This window comes from Strix uralensis, chromosome 21, assembly GCF_047716275.1.
Source record: "Strix uralensis isolate ZFMK-TIS-50842 chromosome 21, bStrUra1, whole genome shotgun sequence".
NCBI classification, from domain to species: Eukaryota; Metazoa; Chordata; class Aves; order Strigiformes; family Strigidae; genus Strix; species Strix uralensis.
In genome coordinates this window covers 2,505,607-2,518,413 of record NC_133992.1, presented here as the reverse complement: position 1 = coordinate 2,518,413, position 12,807 = coordinate 2,505,607, and the positions used below count along the sequence as shown (strand labels likewise).

Genomic DNA, 12,807 nt, shown 5'->3' with positions numbered 1-12,807 from the left:
CTCCAGCAGCCCCAGGTCAGCAGGGTGGATGGGTCTGCGAGGTGTACAACGGCTCTTCTCAGAGGTGTGCAGTGAAACACCGAGAGGTAAGAGGCACAAGATGCAACAAGGGGAAGGCCCACTGGATGCAAGAAGAAAATTCTCCCCCATGGGAGAGGCACGGCCCTAGCTCATGGTGACATCTCCATTCTTGGAGATTTTCAAAGCTCAGCTGGGGAACACCCAGAGCACCCCAATGCAGCTTTGAAGTTAACTCAGCTTTTAGTGGACAACTGGATTACAGGCTTACAAAGGTCCCTCCCAGCCTAGATCTTCGTCTAGGTTTAATATGAACATGAAAATAAATTGCTTACTGACATGCAGTGCCATATTCATGGCATGGAACAATGATCCCAAACTGTTCCAGGTCCCATCAGCCTCCTCAGCTCCTGAGGAAGCTCATGCCAGCATCTTCCCAGCATTTTCAGAAACTCCCTTCAAAGCTCACTCCTTTAAACAGCCATAGCCACTGGCTGCTTCTTCCAAACCTGGGGTCACACTTAACAAAGGGCTACTGAATAATCAGACCAAAGTATCAGTCCTCAGTACAGACACCTGGGTAAAAAAAAGTAGAAATTCACTTTTGTCAAGGTTATCATTAGAATTTATTGATACGAGAGAAACTTTGTATGTCAACATGTCAGCGGAGGAACAGCACATCCTGACGTAACAGAAGTACAAAGCCCATCCAGGTGACGTTACAGCGCTCTGGTATCTCTAACCTCCCAAGTACAGGCAATCACACACACGGTTGTGCATTACTTGGGTACATTTTCTGGAACAGGATAGAAATACTCCAGAAATACCACTGATGTGTGGTTTGTCAGCCACCAGTGCCCAACAGGCTGCAGCAGGGACCGTGCTGGCTTTGACCCCCATCACCCAACTCCAGACAGATGATGCCCACCTGTAATGGCAGCTCACCCTGGGCCCCTCTAGTCAAAGGAGAAAAAAAAAACATATTTGGGGGTGAGATTCACCTGAGCCCGTGTAGCCCTCGCAGGGAGATGAGATGATGGACCCTCCGGCTCCTTGGCACGTGAAGGGGGCTCAGGGGCCAGCTCGGATGGAGCCAGGGGAGCCCCACGCCAGGTCTGCAGCAGGACAACCTGGGCACGGGCCCATCAAGTGAGCTGCAACTGGGAAAATTCATGACAGTTTGTTCTGCCCAGGGGCAGACATGGCCATGCCATGGTCCGTCCTGGCAGCTGCCAATTCATAACATAAGTTATGCTCATATTGTAAGTGTTTTGACATTCCCCCTCTCAGCAGTGCCCTCTTACAGCACAGACAGCCATTCATACTATGCTTGTGGCTAAGATACAAATTATCTTTATAATCTTTACTGGAAATATGCGCTATGTTGGATGCTGTTTAAAAAAAGCCAAGTGCTGAGCTTTCATCTTCTTCCAGCTTATGAAATATCTGGTTTGGTCCTAAGTATCTTGCTAAATGATTTGAGAGGGAATAGCAGAGTATTCCCCAGGCACCTGGTAAATCCACAATGGATTCATTGTAGAAACGAGCTGAATTCTCTAACTCACTCCAAATGGATTTCAGAGCCCTCTAAAACCCTCCAGAGAATGAGCCGTTTGTGACACGACAAACAAAAAACAACCCCAAGTTCAATGAGTAAATGGTCTCGCATTGTGCAGGGAGCATCCAAAACAAAACCCAAGCCCAAACTAAGGGGATGTGTCAGTCCCACCTCCCGATGCCAGAGCTGATCAGGGCGACAAAGGAGCCTGGGCCGAAGCGCATCTGCCTGGCCGCCAGCACCAGCCCTGCTGCAGCCCTGAGGAGGAACCGCTGCCGCCAGACTCACGCAGTCGAGCGCGCGTGCGCACGCGTGTGCCGGGGGACGACCCGTGCTCTGCTCCCCTTCCTCTCGCGTGAGCCAGGACAAGTGACATAGTGGGTTCTGCTCTCAGCCATTCGGTTTCACCACATCTAAGTTCCCTCTGCACATGTAACAGCATTGACTTAGAGATCTCATATTAATGGGTACTTATACAGGATTAATTGCACATCAGTCCATTGTGGCTACAAGTTCATTAGGCTAATAAATCTACATAGTGACAGTAGTACAGTATCAGCTACTTTTCAATACAAACTCCCTACCCTAGCCTTAATTTGTAGGTCAGGAGAAGATCTTCTACCGCAGTGACCTTCCTATGACCTTTAACATTCATTTTCAAAATTTTTTTTTCTAGAAAAAAAAATCCAGTGTGGGGAAAACGCACATATATAACAAAAGCAGTGCTTAACAACCACAGGAAAAAAGAACATGATCTTGGACTCTTGTATCAGCATCCTCCGTAGACCCTGGCAGCATGACTTCCAAAGGGTTGCTAAATGCTCCATCAGTTCTCAAGCCCGTTAAGCCATTTCCTAGCTCTAGACATTTCTAGTCTCACTATACATTGTCTGTAGCAAGAGCGTACAGAAACACTTGCTAATGTGCACAAGACTTCCATTTGATTTAATGGAATAGTTTTAGAAGTCTGAAGTCTTTACTTCTAAAAATCTGTTCTTGAGTGGTAGCGCTCTCACCGACCGGTAGCTCTCTATTCCACCCAGGAGACAGCTCCAAGTCCCTCAAAGTTTTACTCATTCCTTTTGCCCAAAGGTGTACGGGTATCTAACAAAACCCCTCTCACAGTATTCCCAGGAAATTATTCAGAAGAGGAGATGATTTTTCAACCAAATGAGATCCTCTGGTCCTGTGTGTCAGACCATGGCCAATAGAATGAGCAGCTGCCATGGACATCTCAACTTAAATACGGTACAGTCAAGGGAGGAGAGCAAGGTGGCCTGACCATCTTCCTGTGAGGTACAGGCAAACACACCAAAGTCACTCTGTTCTCAACAGTTTGTCTCTTTTTCTGGAGTCAAATGTTTGATTCCATTTGTTCTAGCAGGAAGTGGTGAATCATATCAAAAGTGGGACGATCTTTTATATCCCTGCTCCAACATTTCAGCATCAGGTCGAACACAGGGTTAGGACACAGAGGAGTCTGGGAGAGATAGATCTGAAACGAAGAAAGTTACAGCTATTTCAGTGTTTTTTCATAAGAGAACTGAATCTTTACTAAATTCACATCACAAGGACAGTTTCATTCTAGGTTTACAAGACACGGCCATCATGCATTGTTTGAAATCCATTAAGCGTGAATCTGGCAGTGGAGTCTGGATGGAGCTTTGACGCCATCTCAAATGGCACTGCGGACACTCTGCCAACTTGTTTGATGAGCTGGTCACAAAACAGTCCTTTGTCCCCCAGGAAATATGAATGCTTCAGAGATTTGTCTTCCAAGTGACAGCAAAACACAAACCAAAACCAAATTTACCACAATAAAATCCAAATACTTTCACTCACCGTAGACAACCCATGAGGCTTTCTAAGCATCGTGACAGCTTGTTAGCAGAGACAGAAAAAACACCTTTTAGAGCTTATCTAAAGCACAGCTTGGCAGATTTTTTTCCCCCTCTCATTTTAATACACATCTTTTAGGCTCTTCACTAAATCATTAGTATTCAGGAGACAGTGAATAAAACCTCCCATCATTTCTTTCCCTTTAATCCTTTAACTTGTTTGGTGCTAAAGGTGAATTTTAAGAGAACAGCAAACTGTTCTGAACTGGCACTCCTCCTTTTTGGGGTACAGTGATCCTCGGTACTGAGGAGCTGGATTGTCCTGTTGAAGGCAGCACAGTCCTGCCTGGGAGTTAGTAATAAAGGACAGAACAACACAGAAAAGCCCTTCAGCAACTAGAGGTGGTCAAAGGCTTCTTGGCATATGTGGAAATAATTACAGAGGTTATCTAATCCCTGGGAATTAGCAACTCCTCCTTCCCCACCTCAGTAAGTGCTTCCTCATCTTCCAGAAAAAAATGCTAGTGGGAGAGAGATCTGACCGAGGAAAAGAGCAAAAGGATCGTGTGGGAGAGCCCAGAGAAGCTGAGGAGGACAGGGCAGATTGAAATAGAAGCGGCTTATAATAAGGAAGCAGCACTGGACAGGGCCAAGAGATTCTTCCAGTGGGACTCAGAGAGGAAAGTCGGTGCAATGAGCCTAGATAAAGGGGAAGAGAGGCAGGACACACTTGAGAAGACGAGTAATAGAAGCAGAGACTTCTGCAGATGACGTAAGGCCAGCAGAAAGGCCCTGAGGAGATCCACCTGGATGTGACCAGGCCAAGGGAAGGAAGGACACATGACATTTGCTTTCTTACCTGCCTGCCCTGGCTCCGGAAGAACTCTCCTGTGTTCTCGATGACTTGCTCATCCGAGAGGAGGCTGTAAGGTTGCTCCTTACACAGTATGAACATCTCCCAGAGGGTGACCCCGAATGCCCAGACATCACTGGCTGTGGTGAACTTGCCCTGGGAACAGAAAGAATGTTGTAAGCCCAGGTTGCTCACAGCGCACATTCAGCAAAAACCATTTCAGTCTACACCCTCTGCAGCTAAACACGAGGATGCAGAATTCATACCTGGGAACGTACTCTGAAAGAGGCAGCAGAGCAGGTGACCTGCTCCCAGCAATACAAAGGGACTGAGGTATGACATGGCTGCTTTGTGGGGCAGGAGCAGCATGTCTGTGGGACCCACAGAACAGCTCTAAAAAGGTGCAGTTTTCACTGGGACAAATCTCTTGGAACAGGGAGCAAGTCTCAGAAAGCCAAAGGCTACAGTCCCTCCTGAGAAAGTCTGTATTTGCAGCAGTAGAAAAATGGACTATGGCAGGAGGGTGGATAGCTGCTGCCTACCTCCACCCAAAACACAGCAGTGCAGCACAGAAAAGCCTTTGAACAGGAAGCAAAGCCCTCAGGGTGAAAGCAGAGCCAAAGCAGACTCCAGACTCTTAGAGAAAGGCCAAGATAATTTTGATCTTTGCACATGTAAGTAGTCTGCGACAGTCTGCTTGCTGTCCCTGTTTTCCATCTTTGAAAAATGTGCCCAAACTGGCCGTGTTTGGAACAATGTGTTTCTGAAGAAGTAAAAAGCAGCCGAAGATTGCTCAGAAAACAACAGAAAACAATTGGGGACTGGAGGGTCTGTTTGGACAGAAAACATCCAAGACCGGATTGCCCAGGCTTATCTGGCAACCCTAGCAGCCTGTCAATGTTTGGAAGATGTTTGCACAAGGAAGATGGGAGTGACTTATGGTTTAGATGCAGCTGTAACCAGGAAAATAGGGGGAATTTAGAAGAGTTTAGGCCTATCAGCCTTTATAGCAGAGATAATTACAATTTTTCTGGGCATTCAGAGCACGCATTGTAAGAAAGTATAACCAGGTGATCTCACCAACTAGTTTGAGAAAGAAATATTGGGCTGAATATTAAGGAACTGCCTCCAGACTGGATGTGTTTGGGCTGTCGTACAGTCTCCTAAGGGGAGACAGCAGGACCCTTAAACACAAAACAAAACCCCAACCTCAAAACCAGACTCGGCACTTGAAACTCATGAAGTTTTGTCCTTGCCCCTGTCAGCTCCCCAGCTGGGGAAATAACCACAGAAACACAACCTCCTTACGATTCCAGCAGGAATCCTGAATGCCAGGCACAGAACAGAAATTAGGCTCCAGATGAGGGCTGAGGGTCAGGATGCCATCCAGAGCGACCTGGGCAAGCTCAAGAAGTGAGCCCATGTGAACTTCATGAGGTTCAACAACATCAAGTGCGTGGTTCTGCACATGGGTTGGGGCAACCCCTGATATTAACACAGGCTGGGGGATGAAGGGATTGAGAGCAGCCCTGCCAAGAAGGACCTGGGTGCTGGTGGATGAAAAGCTGGGCATGAACCAGCAACATGTGCTTGCAGCCCAGAAAGCCAACTGTGTCCTGGGCTGCATCAGGAGAAGTGTGGCCAGCAGGTCGAGGGAGGGGATTGTCCCCCTCTGGTCTGCTCTCGTGAGACCCCCTTGCAGTGTGTGTCCAGCTCTGGGGGCACCAACATCAGAAGGACACGGACCTGCTCGAGCGGGGCCAGAGGAGGCCATGAAGATGCTCAGGGGACTGGAGCACCCCCCTGTGAGGACAGGCTGAGAGAGTTGGGGGGGTTCAGCTGGAGAAGAGAAGGCTCTGGGTAGACCTTAGAGCGGCCTCCCAGGCTTTAAAGGGGCTAGAGGAAAGTTGGGGAAGGACTCTTGATCAGGGGGGAGGGATAGGACAGGGGGTAACGGTTTTAAACTGAAAGGTGGTAGATTTAGATTAGAGAGAAGGAAGAAGTTCTTTCCTGTGAGGGTGGTGACACACTGGCACAGGTTGCCCAGAGAGGTTGGAGATGCCCCAGGCCTGGGAACATTCAAGGTCAGATCAGACGAGGCTCTGAGCAACCTGATCTAGTTGAAGATGTCCCTGCTCATTGCAGGGGGGTTGGACTAGATGACCTTTAAAGGTCCCTTCCAGCCCAAACCATCTATGATTCCATGATCTGTGCCCTATTTGTGAGGGCATGCTCCTTTCGTAGGACACCAGTTATGTCCAACACAACCTAACAGACTTCTCAGCTGGGGCCATCTGTAGCACACGCTTTGATGCTGCAAGGACTGTTACACATACAGGTGTTACTGTTTCAGGGGCACAGTGAAAATCAGAGGAAAGGAGAGAGAATGGTTTTGTTCAGTCCCTACCAGGAGGATGCTTTCCCAGGCCATCCAACGTATGGGCAGCACAGCTCTTCCCTGGATACGGTAGTAATCCCCACTGTAAAGATTCCTGCTCATGCCGAAGTCCGCAATCTTGATGGTGTAGTTGTTCCCCACCAGGCAGTTGCGAGTTGCCAGATCTCTGTGCACAAAATTCAGAGATGCTAAATACTTCATTCCAGAGGCAATCTGGGTGGCCATGTACAGCAGGTTAGAGTAGCTGCATTAAAAGAAAACATAACAGAAAGAAAAATCAATAGAGTTCCCCATCCTTAACTCTTTCTTGCATTTGATGTGTTACAGTGACCTGTCGTTTTATTTCCTGCCCTAACAGTGAAACTAAACTGTCTAGTTTCAGGGCACTAACAGCCTCACCTGCCAGGCTAAGCCAAGCTCCTGAGGTGACTAGGCAAGAACAGACAAGTTGTCCCTGAAAAGCTGTCCCTGAAATTCAGGGTCCTTAGAATTTGACATCCTTTAGATTTTTAATATCACGCATTAATCTCAAGATTTTCAAAGAGTTTATGCATCAAAGCACCAACTTTTTGCAGAGAGACATAAAAATAAAGCTGTACAATCTCAGAATCTCGTATTTTAAAAACTGCTTAGCCTGGTATTTCAAACACTGTCACTATTGCATACTTACATTAGTATGGCACTTAACATTAAAGAGTGCTTACTTTTCTTTATATGTTTAATATTACCGAAAGTATAAACAGATGCATTTTCCATCCGATATAATTTTAATTCCCCATTAGCAAGATGAAGATAGCATTAGTAAAGTTGCGTGATGCACACAGTTTGCACCATCTGACTTTCAGCATTCTTCACACACTACCATTCTGTGATGCTCGCCTCGTTTCCCACTGTGCGTGCTCAAATGCTTCACACAACCAAGCATTTGTCACAACAAATCTAATACACTGTTCACAGTTAGTATTTCTCTGATAAAGGTCAGAAAGGGAAAGTATTAGTCGTCTCCTCTGTGTTCTGGTGGCAATGAGAAAACCACTACCATGTTATCTAAGTTACAATCATTTAATGCATCTAACAATAACAGATCCAATCTATCTGTTCTAATCAACAACTAAGCCATGGCTACACCGATTCAGAGGCAGCCCCTCGCCCCAGCAGAGCACTGGCAGGCAGGTCTGGGCACCACTGCCCTGCCAGCCTTTCAGCACAGTGACACCACGACTCAGCTAGGTGACACTGGGCCCGGTCCCACAGTCAGCTCGACGTCTCTCCTGACCTGGGTGGACCTGTTGTGCCCCCGGAGAAGGAACTCTGCCACCCCTTTGTACCTTGACAACCTGGTTGTCAGCTTTTTGCACAGGAGCAGGCATCACCTCCAAGATCCTGCGTTCTCCCTTCCTCCTGCTCAGCTGCAGTTATGTCCCTGCCTGGGGCTGTTGCTCTTCCCATTCAAACGTCCCCCTCTCTCCATCCCTCCCGCAGCTGGCAGGGGCCCGTCAGCAGCTCCCTGCCTTTTGGCTCCCTGCCCCTCTGCTCACCAAGCTCAGCAGGGCTTGATGCGTGCAGCTCTGCATAGAGGGGCAGGACGGGAGACAATTCTCAGCAGACTCATCTTCACGTTTTGTTCGATAGGCAGAGAGACAGGAGGGAGATTCATTTCAAATACCAAAGAGCCATAAGGACTTAGAAACGTGTGACCTCTCTGCAGGAAAGGGCTGGTCACCGCGCTTGGTGCGTCAAATACTGGGCTTGAGACACAGGTGAGATGGCTGGTCCTTGCCCTACAAGACATCCACAGCACTGCAGAGACAAGCTGCACGCTTTGGCAGGGGGATTCATTTCATTCTCAGTAAACAACTCCTGTACAGACAGCTATCTGAGCTAGTCATACCGGCTTCCTTTAACAAGAAACTGTATCTGACTGGGAAGGACAAAAGGAGAGGCTGAAGGATCAGCTAGAGAGAAAGAAAAACTAGAGGTAGAGCCAAGTAATGGAAACCAAGGAAGAATAATGTAAGTGACAGTGCTTAAGTCAGATGAGAGATGAGGAGATAAAGAAGAAAGGACAGTTTGAGGCTTTGGCCAGGAAAAAAAGCCACAAGTCTAAAGGGGAGACAGGAGAGAGCTGGAGTATGTTTCTACTCAGATGCAAATTCTCTCCCATCCTACAGTTTCTGTGTGTAATAACTGCAGGATGCCAGCTTAACACTCCCCAACAGGACCACTGACCACTGCCAGCTACTGGCAGAAACACTGATATTATTTTGGCATGGCAAGACCCAGCCATCGCCTGTCCAGTCCATCAACAGAACTGGCTCTGCCTAACTGCCCAGTTCTTGAGCTATAAATAAATGTAATCCTTTGGGGAGGTATATGCCAAAGGCTAAGCAATGCTGCAACTTCTGATGAGCGCAGGGTTCTTTATATGTTAGAACACATCAGAATACATTAGTCCTACACACAACTCTCCTCTAAGGAAAGGATTTCTGCCATAGAGATGTTCTTATGTTAGATTTAATCCTTTCACAGTGGAGGGAAATAAGTGCCACGGCTGACAGAAAATGGCTTTCTTTACCAAATATTCTCAAGCCCTTCTGTTGGCTGGTGAAATTTTTCTTTAGTGCAGCTCCACACTCAACTCCAGTCACGTAATATTTTTTTAGTCATCCAGAGAACATACGAACCTTCTTAAAAGCCTAAGAGACATTCTTGATTTTCATCCCAAAATTCTTGCTGTAATGCAACTGGCTTGCTATATTAATGAAATATTTGATGCAAGCCCACTAATGTAAACAGATGGTCACATCTAACATGGTCACCGTGACTAGAACATCCCCCAGACAGTGACACTTCATAGGAACACAGACCTCCAGAGGCCTCCAGAACAGCCTCCCACACCAAGCAGGACCAGTGTCCACGGTACGTGCTGTGGCAGTGGCCAGGCTGGAGGAAGCTCACTGCCTGGAAGGCACAACAGATGAAACTGGTTGTTCTGTATTGTTCCATCCCAAAGCTGGGCAGCAACTCTTACCTGACGCAGGGAATATTGTTTGAAACGGCAAATTTGCTGTAAATCTCCCTCTGCGACAGGAACTGATTGAGGTCTCCGTTTTCCATGTACTCTGTTATCATGCACAGGGGGTCATCACGCACACACACACCCAGAAGCCGGATGATATTTGGGTTCTTCAGCCGTGACATGATCTTGATCTCCTTCAGGAAATCATTTCTTACAAAACAGAAAACACAGGTTCAAATCCGGAACTATTCCTTTGTCTAAGGAAAGCAGAAGCAGCATGTAAGAAAATCTCAGTTCAGAGACATTTATGCTTGGGCACACCATCAGTTTGAAAGCTGGTTCTGTGCTTGTGTTCAACACTGACCCCTTCCCCAGCAGACAGGATTAATACAGCAGTTTAGTTTGACATTATGTCTATTCCTATCCCCAACTCCCTCCTTGTGTCCTGTTCCTTACATGAACACACACCAGAGACACATGACACTCTCTTACAGAAGTCACCAGGGTTAACCCATGTGGAACTGTCGCTTGGAGAGTATTTGCTTTCCTTCTCAGACAGTCGGCACCGCAGATGCACTTACCTGGCAGTTTTGTTGACATCTGATCTCAGCATTTTCACTGCCACGAGAACTGGCTGGTGAGTGAATTCTGTAGATGAGACGCCCAGGAATTCCAGCAGGCCATCGGCTTCGCAAAGGTGCACCTGCCAGGCAAAAGGCAGAGGCAACTATGAGAGCATGCACAGACAGGAAACCAGAGGAAAACAACGTCACATTGAGGTCACTGGTTTGGTCACCAGTTGCAGAATGACCAAGTGAATGATGTAATGAAGGTGACACTGTTCTGATCAGAAATAGCCCATAGGTTGGCCCTAGATCCTGGACAAAATGTGTACGTACACTATACAGCCCATGAGGTAGGAACACACACTGATTGCAGCCTGATGTCCCCCGCACACTGAATTTACTGCACATGTGCAGATTGGTGCAGTAGCCTACTGGGGCAGTCCAATTCGCCCAGCAAGTACTGGAGATGTTCAGGAAGGCCACTGTGCCTGGAGTTGTCTGCTTTACTCTGCATGTGCATGCAAACAGCACGGCTGCAGCAGGTTTGGCATGTACAGCACATCACACCAGCCATACAGGCCCAGCACTGTCCTGCAGCCTGGCTTGAGTCACCGCTCAAACTTAACTGAAGAGCATCCAGGAACTACAGACAACTATCCAGAGTCCTCTAATTCCAGGGGAAAAAAAAAAAAAAAAAGGAGAAAAGTGCCGCATGTGTCTGTGCATGCATGCTGTGAACACCTCACCTGTGAATATACCAGAGATGAGTACTCTGATGAGTACACAGAACTCCAAGTTTCTTCAGATAAATAAATGAAGACATAAAATTACTGCCAGGGTTGTATAAGAAGTGGTGACAAGACACTTGCTTAAGAAGTTATCAAAATGCATATTCGAATGAAGAACTGGGCAAGAGATGCTAGGGCGGGGAAAGTAGACAGACCCGAGTGTGTAGAATATGAAAAAGGACTGGAGGAGGGGAGCAGACTGGATGTATCAAAGAGACTTGCAGCAGTGAGGGGAATGTAATGGAAGCTTAATGAATTTCATACAAAGAAAGCAGCAAGAAATTATGTGATAAGCATGGTGAGGAGAAAGAGGAGACAGCATAGAAAATGGGACAAACCCACAGAACAGAAACAAAAGTACAAAGATGCTGCTGCAGTTACACGGAGAATGAAATCTGCTGTGGTGAAAGTATAAACAGGAATAGGAAAGAGCCACAGTATTCAGCACATATATTACAAGCACAGGTAATGTGTCCCTGGGAGGGGACGGTTAGGATCAAGAAAGAAAAAAAGATTGAAAGGGAAGGGAGCTCTGAGTGGAGAGGTGAAAAAGGCAATGAGCCGTGTTTCTAGAAGCAAGACTGCACACTAAGCCAGAGCAGTGGAGCAGAGCATACGATGATGATGACCAGTTTGGTAAAGACTAAGGAGGTGAGAAGGAGAGACGGGAGAACACAATGCAGCACGTTTACAAAAGTGAGGGAAAGAGCCTGTGATGTGAAGAAAGTAACAGGCTCTGAATCAATCTCCAAGAAAAATGAATATGGGAGAGGCTGGCTGCTCCTGTTTGACAACACAAAGGAAGAGGAGGAGAAAGCTTTGACAGTTATTAGAAGGACATGAATGAGAGGGAAGGAGAAACCAGAAGCAAAACAATGAGGGGAAAAAAAAGCCTCTCTTTCACTTTTGGAGCACAGCCCAAGACAGGGCAGGATCCAGGCACCAGCAGAAGGGGCTACACTGAAGAGCCAGGTGAAGAGGCTGAGGATGTCAGCACCTTCCCAATACACAGACTGATCCAGAAAGAAGTGAGAGGGATAAGGAAGGGGCTGGGGTAGGGAAGGTGTGCTGTCAGAAGGGAGGAACCATAAAGACAGGCACATCACAGAGGAGGAAGCAGCCAGTAAAGGACTGTGCTTTGCCAAAATGTAGTAGACAGGTACAATTTAAGTCTAAGTGAGTAAAAGCTGGGAATAGAGACAGTGGAAGAGTGGGAACAGCAGAGGGGAAGACCTGCTCAGTACTGAACTAGGAACAGTGTGGAAATAAAGCAGGGAGAGAAGAAAAGGCAAGGTGAAAACATTCACAGCTTGAAAAGAGCTCAAGGAGTAAAGAGAAAGCTTGGTAAATGACAGTTGCATGTATCATGCTGCCTGAGGCTTCTGACACAAACTGGGGCTTGAGCAAGCAGCAATGCTAGAGAACATGTGAGGGCTTCACAGGGCTTGGGAAATGTCTGTCTTTGCTTGGACTAGCGTGCAGAGCCCCACCAGACCTCCATCTGTTAATGGGAAAGCTGTTTTTACAGCTAGGATCAATCTGTCTTGGCTGGAGTCACTGCTAGAGTTTTCAAACTCACATGCCTAAAGGTGGGTGACAGCCCTCACGTTTGATATGTCCATGGAAGACCATGAAACAGTCTGAATTCCCACCTCCAGGCCTTTTCTATAATGTTGTAAACAGGGATATAAACAGTGAACAGAAAATGTTTGCAAAGTTCATCCATTGAGAAAGACTCATGTGGTACCGAGCAGCAGCCTCACAGGTGC

The 12,807-nt window shown here is 47.1% G+C and overlaps 1 protein-coding gene across 4 annotated transcripts in view; it reads right to left on the bottom strand.

The window, feature by feature from the left end:
* Window positions 1-620: 620 nt before the first annotated feature.
* LOC141953010 (discoidin domain-containing receptor 2-like) overlaps window positions 621-12,807 on the bottom strand; it is a 62,239-nt gene continuing 50,052 nt past the window's right edge. For all 4 annotated transcript variants that reach the window (XM_074891199.1, XM_074891200.1, XM_074891202.1 and 1 more), the window contains exons 13-17: window positions 10,266-10,387; window positions 9,697-9,894; window positions 6,675-6,909; window positions 4,274-4,423; window positions 621-3,071 (exon numbers count right to left, since the gene is read on the bottom strand). In XM_074891199.1, the coding sequence (XP_074747300.1) occupies window positions 2,931-3,071; window positions 4,274-4,423; window positions 6,675-6,909; window positions 9,697-9,894; window positions 10,266-10,387 (846 nt within the window). In that variant the 3' untranslated portion in view covers window positions 621-2,930. The remainder of the gene's footprint in view (window positions 3,072-4,273; window positions 4,424-6,674; window positions 6,910-9,696; window positions 9,895-10,265; window positions 10,388-12,807) is intronic.